Raw genomic sequence first — 27,136 nt, 5'->3', positions numbered from 1 at the left:
ACGCGTAGACAGCAGCTAGGTAGCTACACAGTATCGACAGAAACCAAAGGAAGAGGACCTTTGTTGCCTGTCTTCCTTCAACTGAAACACGCACTTATTCAGCCACAAGAAGGGATACAAGTGACCCGATATAAGACGTACCAACTACCGAGAAAGTACAGGCTATCAAATCGTCGGGTAACGTTAGTCTTGCGGCGAATATAAGCTGGATAAGATAGCTAGCATTGTTAGCAACTCCGCGCATACGTAGTTTAGCTTGCTAGCCAGCTAGCGAACATTTGCGCTAGCTTGAGAAGAAAGGCCGTCGAGCTGACTTAACGTCAGTTGTCAATAAATAGCTAAGCATCCTGGCATATCACGGTTGCCCCCCAGTACTTGGATCTAAAAACACTCAAATCGAAGAGAAAATCGAGAGAGGATGGCGCTGAAAAGGATCAACAAGGTAAGTTAGCTTAGCTCGCCGCGCTAGCCTCCCATATGTAACCTTACTTCCCTGTGAAACGTTAGCTAGCTAACAGCTGTGGTGTAACATGTTCGTGGAAGTCTGTTAGCCCGCAGTAATCCTGACGTGTAAACATTTGGTGTGTCTCGGATTGAGTGAGCGAGTTTCAATGTTGGCACTGACTGGCACACGGATGGAGGGCAAGCTTTTGCTGGCAAACACTATCCAGCTAGTGACTTAGCGTTACTTACTAAGGCTTACTGTGTTCACCGAGGACACAACTGAAGTGGGTTGACGACAGAAGAGGCCACACAAATTGCCCAACATTTCATACCTTTACACAAACGGACGACACCGGAATGCTGTCGGGCGATGGCAACAAGACTTCACTTGAGCGTCACGTAACGTTAGATGGTATTTGGTTCATAATGTCCATGTCGTCAGCAACTATTAAAACATCGTATGTTTCATGACCTCGATACTTAGTGTTACCAGAACCCATGACTCATATCACTCACTGAAACTGTCTGAGCAGCCTATCCTGTATTCATGATACATTTCCTTGGTATGTATTTGTTGAGTCTGTGCACATCCCAGGAAATATGTTGGTGCTTAAGCAGAGTAGCACAATGCCTCCTGCGCTCATAACATGGCTTGAACTCGTTTAATGTGTTGCTAACTTGAACCTTCTGGGGAAAATCCATAAACTAAACGTGAACTAGTATGTGACACACAGGCCCAGGGTTGGGCGTTGCCCCCACCTCACTCTAAAATAGCTGGAGACCTAAAAATAACAGCAGAGGCAGTAGTAGCCGCTCAGGTCTCATCTTGCCATCAACCATGGAGCCGATAACGAGGTGGCCTCCTGCCCCCGAGCCGACGCAGAACTGAACATGGCGTGGGGAGATGATAAACCTGGCAAGAGGGTTTTGTGAAATAAACAAAGCTTACTATCTCTAATGTAGCATCTCTCATTTCCCTGGGCGTCTCACTTTGCCTCTCCGTACTATCAGGGTCTAAATCTGTGCCAGGATGTTAAGTGGTACTCGGTCTTGTGCATTGATTTCAGATTGAGTCTCATTATTGTTTTGTCTCTGTGCAGATTGATGCAGTCTAATCGGTTATTGTTCCAAACCTCTTTTCATTACAGGAGCTTAACGACCTGGCTCGTGACCCTCCGGCACAGTGCTCAGCAGGCCCGGTGGGCGACGACTGTAGGTGTCTCAGTCCTGTTCAGAGTTCAATAATAACTGAATACATGCAAGGAGAGGGGTTGCCTTCCGAAATGTGACTTGCACCATTTGGAGGAAGAAAGTTACACCTGCTCTTACAAAATGATTGATGTCACAAATTAAAACGCATTTTGGTACATTTGGAAGGATAGTGGGTGACAAAAGGAAAAGAAATGGCAAAACAAAACTTACAGACTTGATCCTCTATATCTTTAATGATTGATGACACAAAATTAAAACACTTTTACATTTGGAAGGATAGTGGGTAACAAAATGAAAAGAAAAGACAAAACAAAACTTACTGACTTGATCCTTTATATCTTTAGAAATGATTGAATAATTATTAAGTGCAATGTCAGCAGAACAACACAAAAACTACCACCACTTGAAGAGAAAATGTGGAATTTACTAAACGTTGTTGTCATTAAGTCTAAATATCCAAATAAAAATAGTTAAGTGTTGCAACCTGCACTAAAACAGATGCAGGGACCAATAGAACGATTGACATGGAAACAAAACATTGTTTTTCCCGACCACCATGGCTACAAATTAAAGAGACGGCTGCTGAGAAAAACATTGCGGTGTGAAAGGAAATGGTGTCACCTAGATGTTGCAAAGACGGAGAGTTTATCAGCCTGTCGGTCTTGTCAGAAGTACAAGCGTAGTTCCTGTCAATCAGCACATCTGCGGCTTTCTTGTCGGTTCAGTTAAAGTTACCTGATTGCTAACTCTCACATTCTCTGTTCTCTGCAGTGTTTCAATGGCAAGCCACAATCATGGGACCTGTAAGTAGATAATCTGACGGTTTTTTTTGCATCATGTTGAATTTTGCATTAAGTTTGTGTTGCTGGATGCTTCAGATTTATTCAGAAGGTTGAAATTTGATGAGACGGTGATTAGTTATGGGTAATTATTATTTTCTAAAGTGTGTTTATGTCTTTCTTCCTTTCAGAGCGACAGTCCATATCAGGGAGGCGTCTTCTTCTTGACAATTCATTTTCCAACAGACTACCCTTTCAAACCACCCAAGGTGAGCCAGGATGGTCGCTCACACAAACTGTGGTTTGCCCCTTGTTCTACTTCATACTTTTGGGAAATGGCTGAATTTAAGTTTCTTTCTGTCTTTCTTTCTTTCTGTCTTTCTTTCTCTTTCTTTCTTTCTCTTTCTTTATTTTTCTCTTTCTGTCTTCCTTTTTCTTTCTTTCTGTATCTTTCATTCGTTCTTTCCGTTTCTTTATTTTTTTCTCTTTCTGTCTTCCTTTTTCTTTTTCTTTCTGTCTGTATCTTTCTTTCGTTCTTTCTTTCTTTTTTCTCTTTCTGTCTTCCTTTTTCTTTCTTTCTGTATCTTTCTTTCTTTTTTCTCTTTCTGCCTTCCTTTTTTTTTCTTTCTTTCTCTTTCCTTCTTTTCATAGGTCTAGCCATTCATGTGTTTATCTAGCCTTCTTTCATCTAACAAGCCAGCTACAGTATCTATACATACACACTTTAAACAGGACCCTTATGTGTATGGGAATGAATGCCTTGTGTTTTTAAAGCACTTGTATAATGGGGACTATTCATGTTTGTGACACAAAGAAATGCCCAGTAATTCCGACATAGGGTGCTGCACCCAGTAACATTCTTACAGACTCCCATTCTACACATATAAATGTTTTTTTTTTAAAAACTGGCAACATTGATGGATTGTATATGAGACAGTTTAGCAGATTAGTATCTAGAAGATTATTTGCTATGTTGTTCCCCTTGATGTAATGCTTGTTAATCCATTAGTGGCTATTGAGCCAGCCTTGGCTTTTACCTCCCTATGTCAGCAGTCACAAAGCCTGACCTGATGTATGATTGGACATTATTTCCTTTGTCCTCACTGCATGTTGTGTTTTTCTTTTCAGGTTGCATTTACAACAAGAATTTACCACCCAAATATAAACAGTAACGGCAGCATCTGTCTGGACATCCTCAGATCGCAGTGGTCTCCTGCACTTACTATTTCTAAAGGTATGGATAGTCGCAGCACAACACCTTACTGCATATTTTTTCTTGTATGTGACATAAATAATGACAGTCGTTGACTATTGACGTCAAATAGTCAACGATTGGACGCCGGCAGGGTCTGAAATTAACACCCGTCAAACGCCGCCAAGTTTTGAATTCACACAGCACCTAATGCTATACACAAAATGGCATTGAAAATGGTTAGAGTGATGCATTTCTCTGTAAGATGTATAATTATTTTGGCCAGTAAAAATTATTCTTGCCAGGAATTTTTATTTTTTTTTTTGGTTTACCAGCCCTTGGCAGGTGAGCCAAAAAGTTAATTTTAGATACGGTAAATATAATTTTAAGTCTCATAACATGAACTATGCTGTTAGATGTCAACCAATATCATTTCACGAGGAATTTATCTAGATGATTACATTTACCAATACAGTGTCTATCCCTTTAGTTGTGAAAAGTATGGTGAACGTCTGTATAGACGTGTAAACTGGCTTGGACGATACTGGAAATGTCAAACATCCAATCTCAGTTTCTACGTATCCCAGAAACGGGGTTAGAGTTTACATGTACAGATAAGGCTAAAAACACAGAAGACAATAAAGGCACTTCCTGGTAACTCATTTGAAAAACAAATAAACAGGATCAAACCGTTTCCTGTTTTCTTGCAGTTCTCCTGTCCATCTGCTCACTCCTATGTGACCCAAACCCAGACGACCCGCTAGTGCCAGAGATCGCACGAATCTATAAAACAGATACTCAGAAGTAAGTATATATTGCATATGTTGTTTTATATACATTTTTAACCATCATTTAAAAATTGTGAAAAAAGAATACCTGCCCTATAGTCCATGTAGATTATGTGCAATCGGTACTAGCTTCATCGGGCTGAAAAATCATATGAAGTACAGCCTGAATCTGGTGTGTAACCCGGTTTCACTCCGTCAGGTATAATAAACTAGCTCGGGAGTGGACCGAGAAGTATGCCATGCTTTAGGGTAAGGCCAAGAGTTGGCTAGTGGTATGGATTTGGTCGATGTGTTTGTGATGCTCTTGGTCACCTTGACATAACCAGAGGCGCTTGTTGCTGCCTCCCCAATGTCCTTCTGCAGTCTTAAGTCTAAGTTTTGGGCTTTGGATCTGGTTCACCAAAATGTGTGGCTGCCGTGTGGGACTGATAACAAGTTGGTTTTTTTTAGGTGATTGACTAAGGTGATTATACTAATCTCTGGATACGTTTACATGTACAGCGTAACCCGGAAAGCAGCCATACGCCAGTTAAGGTCTTGGTTGAGTTAAACTGTTGAACTGTTAAACTGCACATTTTATACCCTGCGATTGAGTCTACCTGTCACCAAGAATAAACCAGTTAACATAATATTAACGGTATAATAACGGTACAAAACGTTCGGACGCCAGCTACTCTTTTTTTTTTTTTTACTCAGCAGTAGTAGGTTACTTCTAATACAGGTGAAAGAAATGAAGATCGCAATAGTAGTAATAAATACTAGGGCTGCAACTAACAATTATATTCATTATTGTTTTGATTTTTTTTTTTTTTTTTTGGATTAATCATTTAGTCTATAAAATGTCCAAAAAAAAAATGCCCATCACAAGTTAACCGATCCCAAAGTGATTCTTAAAATTGCTTACTCAGTCTGACCAGCTGCAAAAAAAAAAAAAATTAATGTAATTATGTAAAATGGAGAAAAGAAAGAAAAAATGTAGCATCTGTGTTGTTTGGTATTTTTACTTGATAAATGATTTGATTATCGAAATTAATTTTCTGTCGTTCAACTAATCGATTAATCGACTAAAGTACTGCTTGCCGTAAGAAGTTTCCATGCGACAGTGTTTAATACTGCAGTAAGCCAGGCATCTTAACTGTGTTTCTCATAATCGGAGTACATAATGTAGTTGTAAATGTGTAAATGTGCCGACCCAAAACCGTCAGTTGAGTAAGCAGGTTAGGATCAGAATCCTCTGTGCATGTGAATGTAGCCTCTGTTTGTTAAAACTAAACGGCCGTTGGTTGCTCTCTGTCGGCAGCATGAAGGTGTTTGTTTCTGTTGGGAAGCGGGTCCTACCGAACTTCACTTTGTCTTCCTACAGTCAGCATGATGATAAGGAATCTGATGTGCTAACAGGAATACACTCAACTTTTTGTCAAATTAGCTCTTTGCTCAACTTTAGCATTGTGCAGCAAAGTTGGGAGCAGTTTCCCGTCTGTGTGTCCAGTATTTTGTGCAAACACAGTTGTGACGATGCTAAGCAAGCTCGCACCGTTCACTAAACCGGTGGTTCTCAACGTGGGGTCCGGGGACCACCAGGGGTCCTTGAGGGCATCCCAGGGGGTCCCCAGCAAATTGATGAATCGTTAAACTTCATTATTTCATTTACAAGAACAATTATAGAATGTAGAAGAATGACTGTTTTGATCATAGTTTCACTGTTATGTCTCTACCTACAATACAGATAGTCATGGAGTTCTGGACAAAATCATATCTAACAATAAAAATATTCTCAGATTTGGGTCCGAGAGACAAAATCTCATCAAATGGGGGTCCGTGGCCCTAAAGTGGACTACATTGCATGCGCTGTAGCAAATCACATCAATCCTGGACGCACAGAGGGGAATGTGCTACTGTTTTTGATCCAGAAGCTTATTTGCCAAGAAGTTGGTGTGCTTCATCAGTAGGTTGAACTTTGTGTTCAGTCTTCCTTGTGTGATTTTTTTTTTTCCTTTGTCTTCCTCTCTTACAGATACAGCAGAATAGCAAAAGAATGGACACAAAAATACGCAATGTGATGGCATCCTTTGGAAAGCTGGTGGAAAAAGTTGTCGCTGGATCCAACTTAAAATTTTCGGGTTTCTTTTTTCTTTTTTTTCCTTATTTTTTTTTAAATTTTTTTTAATCAGACCATTTTACCCCCTCTCCCTCCTTTTTCACCCGTGCGCTCATAAGAAGATAGTGTTTTTCTAGTTCGGACATGTGCCAGTTTTCAGTGAAGTTTTTCGGCTGAAGTTTTGTACGGAGTTTAATCACCATGGTTCTGAACTCTCTGTTTGAGCATGCACCAGTAAGAAGGCCGGGCTCGCCTGCGCTGACACTTTGTTATTCAACCCCAGAATTGATGACGTTACTCATTATTCTGCACACACATTGTAGACGCTGATCCAACTGCTCTCCTGACACTGACCCAACTCTAGCCTGCACGTCTTCCCATCCCGATCCAGCCAGGTAACCGGCTGGATCCTGTGGGACCGACGATACGTTTACTCTGGGTTTCTCAGAGCATTCGTAGATCATTTTCGTCTTTAATTTCTGCCCTAAATTATAAAAAAAAAATTTCCTACTAGCAAAAATCCTCATCTGTCTAAATTGGGACAGCGGTTATGTGAGCAAGTTGTAGAACGGAAAGGGAGAACTTGTTAAATCTACGGAAGCTGTGGGAAACCGCGTCTTTGCTCCTGTGTTCGCCCCCTGGACTGGTGTGATGTCGGTATGCTCTTCTAATCATTAGTATTAGAAACCTATTACCTGAGGAAAAAAAAAAGTGTATTTTATTCCACAATCAAGTGTGTGTACAAAGAAGCACAGCAGTATATATCAATGTTAAGGATACAAAAGTATAAGAACTTCAATGTTGTATTTTATGCATGTTAATAAAGGTAGGCTATTATATCTGATATGTTTCTGCAAATTGAGTGGATTGTAAGGCTAGGCAGTTGGAAAATTTGGTCCCCCTCAAAGGCTTTCTATCATTTTCTTTTCATTATTTAGAAGTTAGTAGAAGAGCTATTAGTTTTATGCCCACTCAAACACTGTCTTCTTGTAGCCCTGAAATATTGATGCAAAGCTGACGGTTGATAATCAACTCGTCGCTCTGTCTCCTTTTAGTTTTCCCTTCAATAAAGTTACTTAAATCATTAAAACAAACTAGACTGGTGCTTTTAGTTCTTTTCTTTTTTGATGGTGAATTTTTTTTTTTTGAGTGATGTTGAATATGAAAGATTAGCAGTTGAAGGCCAAGGCCTCTATGCATAATGTATCTTTGAAATCACCAGGCAGTCTTGTATAAAAAGAATTGACCTATTCTCATATATGCTGATTTCGTTCTTGTATAAACATGCTTTTAATTAATGCTTGGCATAAATTGCCTATTTGTGAGCTGTCATTTTGTTTTGTAAAGCACTTAGTAACATTATTGAAAATTGTTGTACATTGTTGACTTCATTTGGCCTCAGGAAAAATTGAGCCACCTTCCATTCAGTCCTAATTGAATTGAAAGTACAGTGCAAAAATAAATTAATTTTACCCAAAATTTGAAGCATAGTAGCCTACAGTTGCCTCATAATGACTGCCATTGATTTATTGGTGATAATACATTTATCTGATGTCTGTATGGTCCGACCATACATCCCAGCCTGTGTACCAAATGAAATCACATGGAAAACGTATATTTAAAATAAGGGTAAAATGCCAGAAAAGTAGTAGACAGCTTCTTTTCTGAGAAGCTCATGATATTCCATACATTTGGGTGTTTTATGTGTAGAGTAGATGGTGTAGATGTTTGTGCTTTCTGCAACACACTGTTTTTATAGAAAAAATCAATTTACAAACACTCATAGCCTACGAGTTCAGTTCAGAACAATAGGCCTCTACATCAATAAGTGAAAAAATGAAAAGAAGTCTTCATCAGCAAAACATTTTAAAACGAATTATTGCAATGGGTGCAATTAGTGAGGTGGAACTGAGACATTTGGGCTCCTGGATATGACATTTTCCAATAAAAATGAAAAGACAGGGCTACTATTGAGGACAGTTTATAATAATTACATTCAGAATAAATATTTTTCCTTTCTATTATAATAAGGCCTACATGTGATGTTTTGCACAATAGATAGGCCTTAAAGAATTGGACTTAAAGGGTACAGAGAACAGCATAAACTGAACATGCAAGTAAAAATAAAACGTAACAAAAATAATGGAAAGTAAATAAAATACAAGATCATTAGTGTAAATTAAGAATTAAGTACGCTACATAGATAGGGTAAGGAAACAGCATAAATACAACAGTACATGTTTATATGTTTTCTTTTTGTTTTTTTGTTTTTTTTTATCAATCAGTTTAATTTTAATTAAAGGTGTTAAAAAATCTTAAAATATACAAGTTGGTCAGGTATGACGCAATTCTTTTTAACTTTCGTACCAAATGTCCCCATGCTTGTCCCACGTGCAAGAACTCTGATCAGCTGACTGCCACCCGGACGGTCACGTGACAAGGAAGAGCCGTTCAGTAAACACCATGAAAACCAAAACCCAAACAGTGGAGTGTTTTTAAAGAATATGCCCTTGGTTTTACATGCCCTACAACAGCGCACTAACTATGTCTCTGTCAGGAAACATTTTAGTGTATTTTCTGTGCGCGTGTTGCAGCGTCGTTTCATCAGTTTCCTCAGAGCAGAAACACAAACTCAGTCTGAACGGCAAATGGAGACTAACAAACTCCAACGGATCTCTTTCATTCCCTGCAGAGGTGCCAGGCTGTGTCCATTCAGCTCTGCAGCAGCAGGGATACATCCAGGTAGGGTGAAGAGGATATGACTAACTGTAAGGGTTTCACGTGTCTTCCCATCGACTATACTGTATAATGTGTTTATTCTATATTGTAGCATGTATTTATGGTGCAGTTTTCTGTCGTTTTTATGCTCTGTGAGGTGTTTTTGTTCTTGAGCCCAAGTCAAATCTCTCCCTTGGGAAACAGAGTAAACTTTCACCTGACTTCTGCTTGAGCTATTGGTGATCTGAACATAAAACTGATCAATATACTACACTGGTTGTCTATAGGAACCTGAATCGATTCTAATGCAACATTTTGATTGGGTTCCACATACATGCATAAATGTTCCCCTACAAAAAAAAGACACGTGAATTCAAAGTACTGTGTGATGTGCCTTTTGTACACATGCTGGTTTTCATCTGTGAACATGTGAAATTTCCCATGTGAAAATGTACATTTATACCTGTGTATTGTCTCTTTACATGTGACATTAAGTTTTCACATGTGAAGCAATATTGTCATATGTGATGGCAGGTGAAAAAGGGTTCACTTGTGGAAAAAACAGTAAAAAAAACTGTCAATTGATGTCAGAATACACAGTGGAAGCAATTGTTCACATATGAAAACCAACATGTGTCCAGAAAGCTCATGTGCTTTGAGTTCACATGTGACATTTTTGTAAGGGGTTCTTATTCTTCTCATTGTTTATTGTGGGTATCGATGGAGACTTTTGGTCTAAATGCTGTTTCTAGCCTTCCAGCAATAAAACTCTGGGGAAAACACTGAATACTTGTAATATTTTGAGGGATTTTTATAGCCTAAAAATGGTATTGATATTGATGTTGATATTTAAACCACTTACCCACCTGAATTAGCCTGTATGAGTACAGAGAAATAAAATGAAAAAGAAAAACAAATTTCATTCCTGCAAGCTAAATTCTTTTCTCTCCTACTCCTACAGAACCCGTACTTCAGGTTCAATGATGTGTCTTACCGGTGGATTGCTCTTGACAACTGGACATATACAACCTCGTTTTCAGTGTCTTCTCAGCTGAGGTCAGTATTATGATTTTTAGTTTATTTTTTTTCTCAAAGACTCTACCACGTTCTCTTCTTTGCACAGGCTTTATACTTAGACTTATCTGTGGTTTTACTGCGTTAACAGGTCCAGACGGAAAGTGCTTCTTGTCTTTGACGGCGTCGACACTGTAGCATCAGTTTGGCTGAATGGAATCACCGTGGGGAAGACGGATAACATGTTTCGCCAATTTGTATGTTAAGTGGAAAATGAGCAGTACATAATACACGATGCATATTCACAACAACATTAGAGTAAGGCTGGGCAATTATTCAATATTATTGTTTATCGTCTTCTTTCAGTGGAATCGTACGCCGATTTTGGGATATCGTGACGCACAATTCTGCTGTCTAAACTGATGATAACAAGCTAATATTATTTAAAAACTGACAAAATTAGATATGAAACATTTTAAGGAATATTATTTGAAAATGTTGTTTGACATCGCACCTGACTTTACCATTCGGTTCAATGGGAGGAACATTCATTTCATTATTTAGCGTGATTTTGCATACGAGAGCCATATCGCGATATATATCGATATATTGTGATATTGATCGCCCAGCCCTACATTGGAGTGTCATTTGTGCATGTTTCTTTAAAATGGCTGCTCTTCCTGGTGTGCAGGACTTCCCCGTCACAGACTTGCTGAAGGAAGGGGAGAATGTGCTGAGAGTTAGCTTCCTGTCTCCTGTGCTTTACGCCTCTGACCGGAGGAAAGCCCACTCTGCCTACAGAGTTCCCCCCGAATGCCCCCCAGAGGTTCAGAAGGGGGAGTGTCATGTCAACTTCATCAGGAAAGTGAGTGCTTTGGTTTTTAGAGGGTTGCCTCTGGACGCCTGAACTGTCCGAGTCAGAATCAGATCCGTTTTATTCACCAGGGTTCAGTTTTTCCCAAACCTTTCTGATAGGATTTCAGCAATCGGATTGCATTAAATCTGAAAATTGGGTTTTTCAAAACTGATAACTGAGATTCGGATAATTCAGATTGGGATTTGGATCCAATTCTGCCTTCAGTCAAGCTGCAGCAGGATGGACCAGCTGGGCGGACAAAAGAGACGCTCTTGTGAACCTTTATTTTTAAAAGAGTCCTTGAGTTAATGAATGAAAACAGACTTTGCAGAAATGGGTTAGTTATTTCAGTTAAGTTATATAGTTAATTATTGAACGATTTTTGCTATTCAATGAGGTTTTGAATTTTCTCTTTCAGTTCTTATGCATTGTATACTTCTGCAGATAAATGAACAAAAGCAACACACAATCTGTACAAACTGTCTATTACACTTTTTCATCTAGTTTACTCTTGTGGCATCTGGATCAGATTAATCCTATCTGATGATGTTTTTGGAACTGGCTCAAAATCAGCAAGATCAGTCAAATCCTAGATTGCAAACAAGCAGATTTGAAAAACTGTATAATTCTAATCCAGATTAAAAAACTGGATATAATAAATATGTAACGTATCCTGATGTTAAAGACATATTGACAGTTACACAGTGCATGCTGAAACACACAGACAATAGCGCAAAGAGGACAGTTAAAGACACATGATAGACAGTAGACCATACACTTCACTCTACATATAAATATGAATTAATAACTCTGTTTTGGTGTAGGAACAAAGCTCGTTCAGCTGGGACTGGGGGCCTTCTTTCCCCACCATGGGGCTGTGGAAGGGAGTTCGGCTGGAGGCGTTTGATGTGCTGCAGCTCTTCCAGGTTTCCTCTGTTCCTCTCTACAGTACGTCTCACTTTGTTATTACCATCACTCTTATTATATTTCTCTCTCTACCGGAGCTGGGTCAAATAGTATTTTCAAAAACTTTCCTTAGTTTAAAAATAGAAAAAGAAAAGGAATGTTGCTTTGGCTTGAAGTGTGTACTCTGAAACTATCAAGAAGTCTTTATTTATTTGGCTGTTGCTCGGTGCACCCTGATAAAGGCAATTATACAAGATGCAATAGCTAAACAAATGGGGTTGCCTTTAAAAGTCACCTTTGGTTCTTACTGGTCATTGTTTGCTGAAGCCTGCTGAGGTGCCAGAGGGGCGGGGCTTCCACAGGATGACTGCCAGAAAGTTGTGACTACTGTAGGAAAGTATTCAAAAGTCACTTTGGCATCTGTGATGGACAGCTCAGTTGATGGCTGACACTGTCTGAACTGTCCTGACATGTTAAACCCCACCCATCTGGCACCCAACACAGATTAAAACCAACGTGGGAAATATTTGAAAATACTATTTGACTCAGGTCTGCTCTTTAATAAACACCTCTTTCCTTAACCTTAGTATTTGGTTGCTTATAATGTTGACAATTTAAGAATTTAAGTTTTGTTCCTGTTTTTTCTCATTATTTTCTATTGGTTGTAATTATGGGCGGTTAGGGTTATGTGTTAGAGTCACATCGAATGTCACCCCCCCTATTGCAAAGTTAATATACCCATCTATATCAAACCTCAGCAATATATTAAGACTTCTTTTAGAGCTGCATTATATGAGTAGGATGAGATAAATGTAGCGTAACATGGAAGCTCCACTTCCATTTCTGAGTTTGATTGTTTAGGAGAGAAGACAAGGCCCTCTTTTTAACAGCATTTAAATAGAAAAACCACACAAACAATTGATAGTGAATCTAGTTACGCATACACTATTGAAGTGGAACTTGCAAATCTCTACAGAAATAAAACTATACAGGCAGCACATTATTTTCGATATCATTATTGATATCTTTTATTGAAGAAAAATACAACGCAAGGGGTTTGTGGGAATTTGGGGGATGTAAGGGGGTGGTTGAAAATGGATGGAGGGGGGTTGGGTGTGTGCGTGTATGTGTGTGTGAGCACAGGTGTCAATGTGCTCACATTGAAGTATTGGAGGATTTGTTGGAGTCTAAGTTGGAACTTGGCTCCATCTTGTCCTCCTTGTTCTTCTTCTTTTTCTCCTTGCGTTTCGGAGTAAGGGCATCAGCGAGTCTACGCAGCAAGCTACGCTTCTTCTTCTTTTTCTTCGCGGCCGTGATTCTGGTTTCTTCATCCTGGGCCTTTTCCTGGGCCTGGACTTGGGCCTGTTCTGTGACCTTTTCCTGGGCCTGTTCATGGGCATGGACCTCGGCCTGGACCTGGACCTTTTCCTTGGCCTTTTCCTGGGCCTGTTCCTGGGCCCTTTCCTGGGCCTGTTCATGGGCATGGATCTGGGCCTGGACCTGGACCTTTTCCTTGGCCTTTTCCTGGGCCTGTTCCTGGGCCTTTTCCTTGGCCTGTTCCTGGTCCTGGTCCTTGGCCTTTTCCTGGACCTGTTCCTGGGCCTTTTCCTTGGCCTTTCCCTGGACCTGGACCTTTTCCTTGGCCTGGACCTGGACCTTTTCCTGGGCCTGGACCTGGACCTTTTCCTGGGCCTTTTCCTGGTTCTGTTCCTGGTCCTGGGCCTTTTCCTTGGCCTTTTCCTGGGCCTGTTCATGGCCATGGACCTGGGCCTGGACCTGGACCTTTTCCTTGGCCTTTTCCTGGGCCTGTTCCTGGGCCTTTTCCTGGGCCTGTTCATGGGAATGGACCTGGGCCTGGACTTGGACCTTTTCCTTGGCCTTTTCTTGGGCCTGTTCCTGGTCCTGGGCCTTTTCCTTGGCCTTTTCCTGGGCCTGTTCCTGGGCCCTTTCCTGGGCCTGTTCATGGGCATGGATCTGGGCCTGGACCTGGACCTTTTCCTTGGCCTTTTCCTGGGCCTGTTCCTGGGCCTTTTCCTTGGCCTGTTCCTGGTCCTGGTCCTTGGCCTTTTCCTGGACCTGTTCCTGGGCCTTTTCCTTGGCCTTTCCCTGGACCTGGACCTTTTCCTTGGCCTGGACCTGGACCTTTTCCTGGGCCTGGACCTGGACCTTTTCCTGGGCCTTTTCCTGGTTCTGTTCCTGGTCCTGGGCCTTTTCCTTGGCCTTTTCCTGGGCCTGTTCATGGCCATGGACCTGGGCCTGGACCTGGACCTTTTCCTTGGCCTTTTCCTGGGCCTGTTCCTGGGCCTTTTCCTGGGCCTGTTCCTGGGCCTTTTCCTGGGTCTGTTCCTGGTCCTGGGCCTTTTCCTTGGCCTTTTCCTGCGCCTGTTCATGGGAATGGACCTGGGCCTGGACTTGGACCTTTTCCTTGGCCTTTTCTTGGGCCTGTTCCTGGTCCTGGGCCTTTTCCTTGGCCTTTTCCTGCACCTTTTCCTGGGCCTGTTCCTGGGCCCTTTCCTGGGCCTTTTCCTGGACCTGTTCCTGGGCCTTTTCCATGGCCTTTTCCTGGGCCTTTTCCTGGGCCTTTTCCTGGACCTGTTCCTGGGCCTTTTCCATGGCCTTTTCCTGGGCCTTTTCCTGGACCTGGACCTTTTCCTGGGCCTTTTCCTGGTTCTGTTCCTGGTCCTGGGCCTTTTCCATGGCCTTTTCCTTGGCCATTCCCTGGACCTGGACCTTTTCCTGGGCCTTTTCCTGGGCCTTTTCCTGGTTCTGTTCCTGGTCCTGGGCCTTTTCCTGGGCCTGTTCATGGACCTGGACCTTTTCCTGGGCCTTTTCCTTGGCCTTTCCCTGGACCTGGACCTTTTCCTGGGCCTTTTCCTGGTTCTGTTCCTGGTCCTGGACCTTTTCCTTGGCCTTTTCCTGGGCCTGTTCCTGGGCCTGAACCTGTTCGGCCAGGCCCAGGAACATGAACTGGACCTGGTTCTGGGCAGAAGAGTCCACGTACAGAATCTCCTTAAGATGTTCATCTGCCTCCCTCATCATCTGATATTCCTGGCTGGTCCATTTCCTCTGGGTCTGGGTCTGTTCCTGCTTCTCAGCGGAAGAGTCCAGGCCCAGAACCAGCTTGAAGTGTTCTTCTGCCTCTATCATCATCAGATGTTCCTGGGTGCTCCATTTCTTCTCGACCAGTCCCTGGGCCTGAGCCTGTTCGGCCAGGCCCAGGAACATGAACTGGAACTGGTTCTGGTCAGAAGAGTCCAGGTCCAGAATCTTCCTAACATATTCGTCTGCCTCTCTCATCGTCTGATATTCTTGCCTGCTCCATTTCTGCCGGGTCTGGGTCTGTTCCTGCATCTGGGCAGAAGAGTCCAGGCCCAGAACCAGCTTCAAATGTTGTTCTGCCTCTATCAACAGCAGATGTTCCTCGCTGCTGGAGACTGGGTTCAGGAGCCCAGTCTTCCTCTCCACAGGGAATTCCAGGTAGGTCTGCCTTGATGTGCTGTGGGCGGAGCCTACCTGGGCATCCTCCGGCTCTGTGTTCTGCTGTACCTCCATGTAATTATTCCTCTTGTCTCGTTTTCTTTTGTGTATCGCCTCCATCGCGCCAAAAAGTGAAATGCCTCTGTGGGCTGCTGCACTTGGAATTGTAACATCATAGAGCTTTCACTGTTCTCATTGTGACACCACACTGTATGAAGTTAGTGAGGTTCCAAGTTCCAACTTGATTGACTGGACTGTCAAAGATGCTGTGTGTTTTAGATTTAATTTTTTAATGTGGCTAGCTTCAGTTAAGTGTAAAAAGTATATTTTCTGGGTTTAATTACAAGAAGTGTAATGTGATTTAAGATAATTCCAGTTAGTAGTGAGTGTTTGGAAAGAGTATTGTGGTTCTTCTGAATTGGTTGGGCTTAAGTTGGTACGGTTCAGAAAGAGAATGTACTGTAAAGAAATAAATAAAAAAAAGAGTTTAGCTGCATGTTTATTTAATTAGTGCTTATCGTGATGCAGCCCCTCACCCATAACCTGCACTATAACTTGAACCCTGGACCATTGCCCCCCCCCCCCACAACATGCAATAATCACAATCACAATCCCTGGACTCAAATTAATTTACACAAGAGTCATTCTTCTACATTCTCTAATTGTGTTAACTTCTTATAAATAAAATAATGCTGAAATTTAACAATTCATCAATTTGCTGGGGACCCCCTGGAACCCCCTCATGGACCCCTGGTGGTCCCCGGACCCCACATTGAGAACCACTGCACTATGGGACAAAATCTTATCAAATGGGAGTGTGTGAAATGAAAACTTTCTATATAAAGTCAGCAAGTTGGTACTTTTTGGGCCGTTCACTCATCTGCAGTTTATGATAGATTTTGCTCGGTGATTAATATGAAGCGAGTGAACAGACTGTCAGATTTGAACTCTTTGTTGGCCTTCATTAGTAAACCATAGTAAAGTAAGGACAGAAGCAACAAAAGATAAACCACAGCTAGTGTCAGACTGATGTATTGCTTTGCCAAACCCAATATATGGGGCCGATATTGGTTTTTTAGTAAAAATTGGAGTATTGACCAGTCAGAGAAATCATTGCAGTGTGGTGTGGGAGGATTTTACTCAACAGTCACTGTAAAACCTGCAGTGAAACTCTGCCTCACCCTGCCTTAACGAGCTGAACCCACCTAAAAAAGCATTAGTATGGCTTTCAATGGAGAGTTTCAGTGCCCCATGATGGTCTAAATCTATATCATGTGTGTGTCCAGACTCCTCCCTCTCTCAGTGGAGCGTCCAGGTCGAACTGCTCGTTGATGCCGTTCGGGAAACAAACGGGCGAGTCACGCTGTCCGTACCGGAGCTGCTGTCCGAACAGACGCTGCAGGCCCGCTTTCTCCCAGGAAAGACCAAGAACGCCTTCACCCTGCACATCAACACGGTACTGATGAAGAGAGTGAAAATGAGAGGTTTTCCATTTTGAAGTTGGAAAGGAATGTCCACCAGCACAAAATGTTTCTTCTTGATGAATTATGTATTTCTGCATCAGATGTGTGCAACCAGTAGCCTTACTAAAACGTTTCAAAAAGGATCAAAATGTTATTAAATCTAAAAATAAGGGACTCTCCCTGGTAAATACGTGGGTTTTGACAGCGTTGATCTCTTTAATATCTCAGAGTTTTGTTGTCTAGTTAAAAATCAGTTTTCAGTGCCGCTTTGAGTAAATATTTAGCTTTGAGTGTTTTTTTTTATTTCCCCAGAGCAGCCAGGTGAAGCTGTGGTGGCCCAGTGGACACGGTGACCAGCCCTCCTACCAGCTCACTGTCAGAGGCTTTCTGGATGGACCTTTGACCCTGAGTGCAGACTCCAAGGTAGGAGCTCGCTAGCCATCTACACTTTCATTCCATTCATATTCCCTCTAGGCATTTAGCTGACACACTGATCCAGGGTGACGTACAGCAAGTGCAACAGTAGAGTGAGCTTAAATTCCTAAATCGCTCCACAGCTCCCCACCTCTTCAGTGTCAAAACATGAGAAGAGGTTACATGCTTCAGAGACTTTTCTGAAATTTCTCTTTCATCCCAAGCTGCTAAATTTCACATCAAAAAGGATATCAGAATATACTTAAAACTAACAGGCAGTCGTTACAAAATATTGATATATACAGTATCTCAGAAATATTTCACATTAAAGCTGCACTAGGCAAGAATTTTATGTAAAAATACAACAGAGAATGCAACTGAGAACTGAGAGCGTCCCATCCCCTCTAATAGAGACCCTGTATATTCGCCCTATTTGCCCAAATGAAATTCTGTAGTATTGAAGTTTAAATTCCAACATGTGAAGTTGCCTAGTGCAGCTTTAAGTGCTTCACTCTCAGTGCAGCTGAATGTTTATGAACATCTGTTCTGCAGGTGTATTTTCGCACGGTGGAACTCGTCCAGGAGCCAGTCGTTGGGTCTCCAGGTCTGAGCTTCTATTTCCGCATCAACGGCAAACCAGTTTTCCTCAAAGGCTCCAACTGGATCCCAGCCCACTCCTTCCAGGACCAAGTCGCTCCTGCTGTGTGAGAAAAACATATGAGTTTTTTCCCGCGTCAGTCAACTAACTAATACAATATTTCCAGAAACGGTTTTTCCTCTTTGTATAGCATTATCACAGCATCCAACTGGATCATGAACCCTGCTCTTGTTTCACCTCTTTGAGTCCCTTCTGAGTCACATTTGTTTCAGTTATGAATTAGGGATGCACCGATATGTTTTTTTTTTAGGGTGATAACGATATCCGATGTTTTCCCACCTATATTGGCCCGATACCAGTATGCATTTTTGTAAGGATCTTGGTACAAATGCAGGTGCAAAACAGGTTAAAATTTTCAGACATGCCTATCTTAAGATAATTAAGTGTTTTTTAAGCATGTTAGTTTTATTATGTTGCTAATTTGACAGTTGTATTCAGTGACTCTCTCGTCACTCCGAGAAAAAAGGTCACAAAAATGCCACAATCGGCTAAATATTGGTAGTAAAAATAATATGGGTACCGATATCGCTTTTTAAAGCTGATAGTCTGCTGATATATCATGCGTCCCTATTATGAATGTATACTGCTGAGGCTGACCGGCTCTTGTGTGTCCTGCAGGTTGAGGAACTTGTTGCAGTCTGCTGTGGATGCAAATATGAACGCCCTCAGAGTGTGGGGAGGAGGCGTGTACGAGCAGGAGCTCTTCTACAGCATCTGTGATGAGATGGGAATCATGGTAACTACTGTCGGCCCTCAGTGATACGAATATAGACTTACTACTACGGGGGGGGGGGGGGGGGGGGAAGCAACAGGGTTTATGGGAAATGTGGTCTTAATTTTGAGAAACATAAGCACTAATAATACCACTGGTGTGAGATAGAGGCTGTTTACAGTAATTATACCAAGGTAATTCAGTTGACAGTGATATATTGTTGTTTAAAAATGCTATGTTTTAATTATGATAAAATATAACTTTATCCACAAAAGGGACAATATGGAGCCAAAGCTAAAACTATCCCCAAAGCTAAAACTATCCCCACCATTTCTGTTACATATTGTTATATTTCTGTGGGATTTTGATTGCATAACGCTTTGAATTACAGGCATATTTCAGAACAGATAGATGCTAACATGTTTAAATATCTGTCCTTAGATTTGGCAGGACTTTATGTTTGCCTGTGCCATGTATCCCACGGAGGATGACTTCATACAGACAGTGAGAGAGGAGGTTATCCAGCAGGTGAGCTGCATGCTTTTATTCTGAAGGCTTTTGAAGGTGTCATTTTCTAGATACACATGGAAAGACAGGGCTAAATAGGGGAAAAACTTGGAGAAAGCATGCAAGCGGGGTATTACACTCTCAGATTTTTATCCGAATTACATTTTTAGATTGTCAGTTAACCAAATCGAAACATCTATTTTATACTTTTTCAGCCTGTCGTGATATTAGCTAAGTCGACTTTTAGATATTTGTCTCTTCACAGGCTCCAAAATGGTAACAATAGCTTTGTAACAAGCACTTAAAGAGACTAGTTGACTAGCTGCACGCCAACTGTAAATGTGATGATACAGACAATGTGACAATGTAAATGAGTTTTGTTTCATGTTTTTCCACCAGGTGAGGCGGCTGAAGTCTCACCCCTCCATCGTGGTCTGGAGTGGGAACAATGAGAATGAGGCTGCTTTGGCCACAGACTGGTTCAGCATCCCCGTTTCCCAGAAGCCCACCTACCTGAAGGACTACGTGACGCTGTATGTGAACAACATAAGGGCGATCGTCCAAGAGGTGAGTGATGAATCATATGTCGCATCCAAGCAGAGTTGTCAAGGTTCCTTTTTAAAGCTGCAATAAACGAAATTTTCTGACCACTAGAAGGCGATAGAAACTGCAACGCATTTGTAAACAAGCTCACAGCAAAGCTACTCGCCCACTGCACTACGGAGGCCTACCAAGGACAAACATTGCAAAGCACTGTGCAGAAATGCTAACAGCTAAGCTAACCATACCTATGGAGAAGTCTCGGTGGTTACGAGTCTCGCTTTGCCAGAACTTTCTCCGGTGGAAGTTTATGTGTCCCACAATGACAAGTGAAGAGGTCGGTAGCAAGTTTACTAGTTTAACAAGTTTACTCGCTCGCTTCATTGATTCTACCATTATGAGAAAAGTTTCAGGGATGGGAGGGGGTGAGTGCTGCTTTTAAACAGCGAGGGAGGAGCCAAGCTAGTTTTTAAAAAACGAAAAGCTGCTGAATGAAGCGGGAGGAGCTTTGTTCAGGAGCTGAATTTGACAACAAGCTTTAGAAAAGAGGTGAAAACAGCAACACAGCTGCTGCTGTGTAGATATTGGTTTATATAATTATGTCTCAATGAAATCTCCACATAGCACATGCTAGTTTCAGGATTGGTTATAAGGTCTGATATCGCTTATTGCAGGTTTAAAATGTACTCTTCCTTGTATAATCCCATTATATGCAAACTGTTACTCCCTAACCCTGCATCTATAAAAAGACAGTAGGAACAAAAGGCTCAGATTTGATGATAATATAATAATATCTTCCCTCAGGAGGACCAGAGTCGGCCGTTCCTGGTGTCCAGTCCGACCAACGGAGCTGAGTCAGAGCAGGAGGGGTGGGTGGCAGCGAACCCCTACAGTCCTTACTATGGAGACACGCATTTCTACAGCTACACCCTGGACTGCTGGGACTGGAGGACGTTTCCTCGAACCCGCTTCGCCTCCGAGTACGGCTTCCAGTCCTGGCCTTCCTTCTCCACTCTGCAGCCGGTAATCTCATCCAGGTGTTCCTCCTGCCTTGGGGCAACCAGTCAGCCCTCCGTCTGTATTTTGTTATTCTTGATCATTTTAGATTTGTACTCACTCTCCTCTTGGAAATGTATTTAAGAAATTCAAACACGTAATGACTTTGTCTCTGTTGTGTCTGTGTAAGGGTGGACAAACACTTTCAAGGTTTTTTGTTTTTTTTTAATCTGATTAAGAACCAAAGTTGCCATCATGGTCAAATATCGTAGATTGGAATGCTTGGAGAAAAACCTAATATGGTATTTAAAACCATTCCTCTAAAATTGAGTGACATGGATGAATTGCAACTAAATATAGTCAATTTTGTTGTGTCCATCACACCTACAAAACTCAATAAAAATCCCTAGCTTCTGGGTTCCTACACAGATCTGGAAAGTCTGGAAATGTATGGAAAAAGGATTTGGCATTTCCAGGTCTGGATAAGTTTGGAAAAGTATGGAAGAATACTGTTTTGCTGTCCTGACATGCATACAACTGCACATTTCTTGTCACACATTGTGATATCTGTCAGTGTGAACAATAATCATCTATGGAGTGATATGATAGGTGTTAGTATTATGTTATATATTAGTATTATGGTGTTGAGTATCAGCGTAGATCATACTGAGCACCAAAATCTGAAAATCAAATGAAAGTATGGAATTGTGAAATTGTAATTGTGTAGGAACATTGTAGTTTGTTTGTTTGGTATAAAGATTTGTTTCCCCTGTTGGTCTTGTGATGCTGCAGGTTTCCATAAGAGAAGACTGGAGCTACAGCAGTGACTTCTCTTCCCATCGCCAACACCATGACAACGGGAACCAGCAGATGCTGCAACAGGCTGCGATACACTTCCACCTGCCAAACTCCTCCGATCCCCTGAAAAGATTCACAGACACCCTCTACCTCACACAGGTGAAACACACACACTTCCCTTAATTAATGTCTGATGCTCACTGTCTGTATGTTTTCCTGTCTCTCCTCACTGTATACTATCTAATAAAGTAGAAATATGGAGTTAGAACAGTGACTTTAGTATTTGGCACTGAAAAAACAAATTTGGCATTGAAAAACAGGACGTTGGCATTGGAAACAAAACTTGAACTGAAAAAAAAAAACATTGGCATTGAAAAAAAATGTATTGAAAATAAAACATTGGCATCAAAAAATTTAAACTTGGCATAAAAAACGAACTGAATGTAAAAAAAAACAAAAAACTTTGAATGATAAAAAATGGTCATGGTCAAAAAATGAGTGGTTGTGTTACATTCACTTCGTTTTCTATGCCAATCTTTTATTTTTCAATGCCAATGTTTTATTTTTCAATACATTTTTTTCAATGCGAGTTTTTTTTTTTTTCAATTCCAATAAATACTATTTTCAATTTTCAATTTTTTTTGTTTTCAATGCCAATGTCCTGTTTTTTTCAATTTTGTTTTCAATTCCAAATACAATGCCAACTTTTTTGTTTTCATTGCCAAATACTAAAGTCACTGTTCTAACTCCATACAGAAATGCCAGATTCAAATGAATCTTTTAAAAGCTGCTTATAAATATACCATTATTATTAATGAGCGGACTGGATGCCCAGGTGATGCAGGCACAGTGTGTGAAGACTCAGACAGAGTTTTACCGCCGAAGTCGGAGTGAGATCATCGAGGGCAAAGGTCACACCATGGGCGCTCTCTACTGGCAGCTCAATGATGTTTGGCAGGCGCCGTCCTGGTCGTCTATCGGTGAGTGAATCACTCCTCAGAAGAAAGACACATTCATACACGAACTCCAATAACTCTTAATATAAAAGCTTGTTCATATTTTTTTTTACCTTGTTTGTATTTTTGGACTCTTGCTTTCAAAACCTTGTAGTGTTTTGTTTTTGAGAAAAGCATGTTATGGATAAAACATTTTTATTATCATCATTATTATTTAGTGCTGAAACAATTAGTCGATTAATCAATTAGTCGATCGACAGAAAATTAATCGATTATAATTTTGACAATTGATTAATCGTTTTAAGTCATTTATCAAGTAAAAATACCAAACAGTTTCTGGTTACAGCTTCACAAATGCTAAGATTTGCTGATTTTCTCTGTTTGATATTTTATAAAAAATGAATACTTTGGGTTTTTTTGGCTGCTGGTCAGACTAAGTAAGCAAGATTAATAAATCACTTTAATAATAATAATCTTTATTTAAGCAGGAAGTCCACTTGAGATTCAGAATCTCTTTTGCGAGGAAGACCTGGCCAAGACCGCAGCAAATAAGGAGTAGTAACAATTAAACATTATAAAAGACAAGAAAACAAAACAAAACAAAACAATTGGATACATTATAAAAACAATAAAACACATCTGACCCAGCAGAGAGAGTCACAGAGACGTGGATACCATTTCTCTCACAAAGGCCTTAAACCTGTTCATTGAGATGAGAGTCTTAATTTTTAGATTTATCAAAAAAATAATGGATAGATTAATCGATAATGAAAATAATTGTTAGTCGCAGCCCTAGTATTATTATTATTTGACTGTGTAATGGCTCTGTGATTATCATGACTCGGGGATACAGCTCAGAGTAATGTGCACTGCAGTCTGAGAGTATCAAAATAATAATAATATACATCTTTTCTTTACTTTCCTCTGTCTGCAGAGTTTGGTGGGAAGTGGAAGATGCTGCATTACTTCGCTCAGGACTTCTTCGCTCCCGTTCTGCCCGTTGGCTTCGAGGACGACGGCTCCCTGCTCATCTACGCCGTCTCCGACCTGACCGTCGACCTGAAGCTCAGGGCCGCGGTACGACATCAGTGCCGAACTTTATTTGTATAATGCTGTATTTGAATAAGGCTTTGCTTGTATAATGCTTCTGCAAACAATAAAACAAGAATAGAAGCCAGTAAGATAAACAATGACACTGTCAGGCATGAATCAAAAACAGGATTGCATAAGAGGAAAAACAGACAAATTAAAATGAATTATGTAACTAAAAAATGTGTGTAACAACAAGCATTACCAACCTTGAAAGTCAGGAATTGGCAAGATCATGATTTTGGTCTGCAACGTTGATAACAATCATAACAAACTAACATGCTCTTACTGTTGCTGTTTTATAGTCATTGGCACCATTACTTTTATACTTTTTTACTCTCCTGACTGAAGTACATAAGAACTCTTGATTTTGTAGCAACGCAGATAATGGTCAAAGTTATTATAATAATATAAAGACATAATTTATCACAGTACATTTAATACTGGAGCTTGACCAATATGGGTTTTTGAAGGCCAATCCTGGATATTTTTGGATTTAAGCTGCTGATAGATGATATTTTGTGCTGTATATTTAAATTTCACCATATTCATGCCAAAAGGATTCATGTTTCCCTCCAGAATTTTATTCTTTGCAGGGTGGAAAGCCTCTGAAACAGCATTTAGACCATGGGACATTAAAACGCATGCTAACGATATTTTTAGGTTGGTTAGCTCCTTAAAGTGACAATTAAACCGCATTTAGAGAGCATCTTGCTTCCTTAATGTGATGCATTGCCTGTTGAAACAGGATGGTGGGGTGGGACGTAATGCGGGAAGGAGGGATCAATCAAAAACGTAAACCAATGGGATATCAGTTAAGGAGAGATTATTTGATGTGAGGAAGGCCGGGACTGTTCAAAAATCTGATGGTTGGCACGATGAAGTCACCACTAAAGATTTTCCATTTTCCAGTAAGTAAAAGTAATGAGATTTTAATATAAAACTACAACAAAATTCATTTTTTGTCATTTTTTTGGCATAAATTTTCAAATAGGTGTATGATATAATAGTTAAAAGATTGCCAACCCTGAAGCTGGTTGACTAAAATCATATCCTCACCAACACTGACTGGCTGATATCTGATTTTTATTAAGTCCAATATTGCCAAACCAGTACTCTCTTCACTACATTCAAAACGCAGCTTGCACTTGACTCTTCCCCCCTTTCAGAAACGTGTGTATTGTCTTGTCCATCAGGTGTCTGTGTACACGTGGAGTGAAGTGGATCCCGTGTGTTCGCTGAAGTCGGAGCCGGTCCCGGTGCCGGCGGGGAGCGCTGCGGCCGTTTTCAAACAGCCGGTCGCCGCCCTGCTGGCGGGATGCGGCGGCTGCACCCGCCTCACCTGCCTGCTCACCTTCCACCTGGAGGACGGCAGCGGGCAGCGGGGGCCCAGGAACCACCACTTCCCCTGCTCGCCCAGAGAGGCTCAGGGGATACGGACACCCAACATTACAGTAAGACACCGGGTTCAACAGGAGAGCAGCTTGGTCATAAATAAATAATACGCACAAAGATGAGGGGGAAAACGTCAGATGATGCAAGAGAGATGCACAAAATCCCTGGGCGCTTGAAAACATCTCACTTTCATCTCACAGTTTCATTTACATGGCAGCTAGAGCACACAAATCCAATCATGTCAAATTTATTTTAATTTTTCAGTAAATAAGTTCATCATATTTTTCCAAAGAGGAGCAAAACATTAAAAAACATGACAGAAACCATACAGTTGTAAGATTAAAAGATGACCCCTCTACTTTGTTTGAACTTTATTTGTATAGCAGCTTTTCAAAGAGTTTACAAAGCGCTTTACAGAGCATCAAAAGTCAGTAGTTATGCATAAATTAGTCAAAAATGCATAGGAAAGTTTGTTTGCTTGTTACTGATTGGTGCCTGCATCATTCTCACGGGACGACATGTTTACTTGTCACCAATGCAGCGTGTCTTTCTTTCCCTGCAGGCCAAGGTCCAGGAGGAAGAGACGGGATACACCGTCACCCTCCGCTCTTCTTCTATCGCTCCTTTCGTCTGGCTCGACGTGGGAAACGTCGCCGGGCGGTTCAGCTCCAACGGCTTCCTGATGGTTTCTGGGAAGCGGACGGTGGGTTTTACCCCGTGGCGTCCCACCAGCGCCGCAGAGCTCTCCAGATCCCTCAGCATCACCTCTTTAAGAGACGTGTACTGACCCGAGACCAGCCGGACCTCCGTGTTGAGTTGAGTGAAGCTGCGGAGGCGACGGAGGGGCCCGGTGGTTACAGAGCCCGTCCTGTAACTGAAACCACACGGGTTCAGTCCCAACCAGGGCCAAGGAGTCCATCGGCTGCCAGCTGTCCTGTTGAAGTGTCTTTGAGCAAGATGAGAAAAGGATGGAAAAGTGCCAGCTAAGTGGGAAGAACAGATTAAAAATAATGCTATAATAATAATACAATAATACTATGGCTTGGGTTTGACTGATATGGATCTTTGAAGGCCGAAGCCAATACTGATTTTTGGATTGAAGCTGCCGAGAGATATTTTGTGCCAATATCCAATATCTTGTCTGGATGGAAAAGCCTCTGAAGCATTTAGACCATTATGAGACACTAAAACTCTCTATTGAAACCCAGACCCAATTAAATTCATAAGACCAGACCATAATTTATAAGACCAGGAGTGATCCACCGCCCTCTGTTCAATGTTAAGGGGAACTGTGGGATACAATACTGAAGAATTGTTTTACAATAAACAGTAACAAACCAAATTAATAACTAAAATGTGCAAAGAAAATCACATTTCATTGCAGGTTTTACAGACTGTTTTTCTCTCACTGTGGTCAGGGAGGAAACTTTTTGATATTTAATAAAAGGCCAATATCGGCCCAATATATCGATCTGACCCTGCTATGGCTCTGCACTGATCAATTGATTGCTGTTGTAGAGGCGACAGAACATTTGACTTGTGTTTGATCTGACAGATGATTGTGTATTTTGCACTGAGAATTATTTTCTACTATTTTGCTCTTTGTGTATGTTTGATTTTGTTATCAATTTGTGTATATCTGATGTTTTTGCACACCATTCAGATAATAAACAGCAAACAAATCTTCTATCATTATGCATTGATCAGCAGCTACCACTAGGAGGCGACAGGAACGCGCAAACCTCACGAGCGCTCACATGCACTAATGTTTATGATTTTTTTTCCCCCTTCCAGCTGTTTCATAATTGAGTCCACAGAGAGGCAACAGCGAGTTGCCGCGGCGCATTTTACTGTTAGATCGTCGTTTTTTTTCACCTAAAGCTGCGACCACCCTACTTTGAAAAGCAGTAGGAGTGTGTGTGCGTGTGCGTGTGCGTATGTGTGTGTGAGCACGTTGCATGCCAAGTGAGAAAGTCAGTCACAAAGAGAGCATTGAAAAAGTGACCGCGGCTACATGTGGTCGGTCCCCTCCATATTTTTCCTGCCGAGCTGATCTTTGAACCAGAGAGTCGCAGCCTAATCTACCTCAGATAGTCTGCCAGATTATTCCGAGTAGACACAAAT

General features: G+C 41.3%; 2 protein-coding genes across 2 annotated transcripts; both read left to right on the top strand.

Annotated features, from left to right (window-relative positions):
- The first annotated feature begins 5 nt into the window (after positions 1-5).
- LOC139919751 (ubiquitin-conjugating enzyme E2 D2-like) lies at positions 6-7,811 on the top strand. Its single transcript, XM_071909580.2, has 7 exons — positions 6-442; positions 1,593-1,656; positions 2,428-2,459; positions 2,627-2,704; positions 3,564-3,669; positions 4,338-4,431; positions 6,430-7,811. The coding sequence occupies exons 1-7, from the start codon at positions 419-421 to the stop codon at positions 6,473-6,475; spliced, it is 444 nt and encodes a 147-aa protein (XP_071765681.1). The 5' UTR covers positions 6-418; the 3' UTR covers positions 6,476-7,811.
- Positions 7,812-9,057: 1,246 nt separating this feature from the next.
- On the top strand, positions 9,058-26,656 carry manba (mannosidase, beta A, lysosomal). Its single transcript, XM_071909583.2, has 17 exons — positions 9,058-9,255; positions 10,193-10,287; positions 10,397-10,502; positions 10,937-11,110; positions 11,926-12,049; positions 16,771-16,940; positions 17,260-17,370; positions 17,914-18,065; positions 18,638-18,755; positions 19,173-19,259; positions 19,638-19,805; positions 20,583-20,801; positions 21,567-21,731; positions 22,408-22,552; positions 23,463-23,605; positions 24,814-25,071; positions 25,575-26,656. Exons 1-17 carry the CDS (start codon positions 9,058-9,060, stop codon positions 25,797-25,799), a joined length of 2,658 nt encoding a protein of 885 aa, XP_071765684.2. The 3' UTR covers positions 25,800-26,656.
- Positions 26,657-27,136: the final 480 nt, after the last annotated feature.

This window comes from Centroberyx gerrardi, chromosome 17 (genome assembly GCF_048128805.1).
Source record: "Centroberyx gerrardi isolate f3 chromosome 17, fCenGer3.hap1.cur.20231027, whole genome shotgun sequence".
NCBI lineage: Eukaryota > Metazoa > Chordata > Actinopteri > Beryciformes > Berycidae > Centroberyx > Centroberyx gerrardi.
The sequence above is the reverse complement of the archived record's forward strand: the minus strand, read 5'-3'. Positions and strand labels throughout refer to the sequence as shown.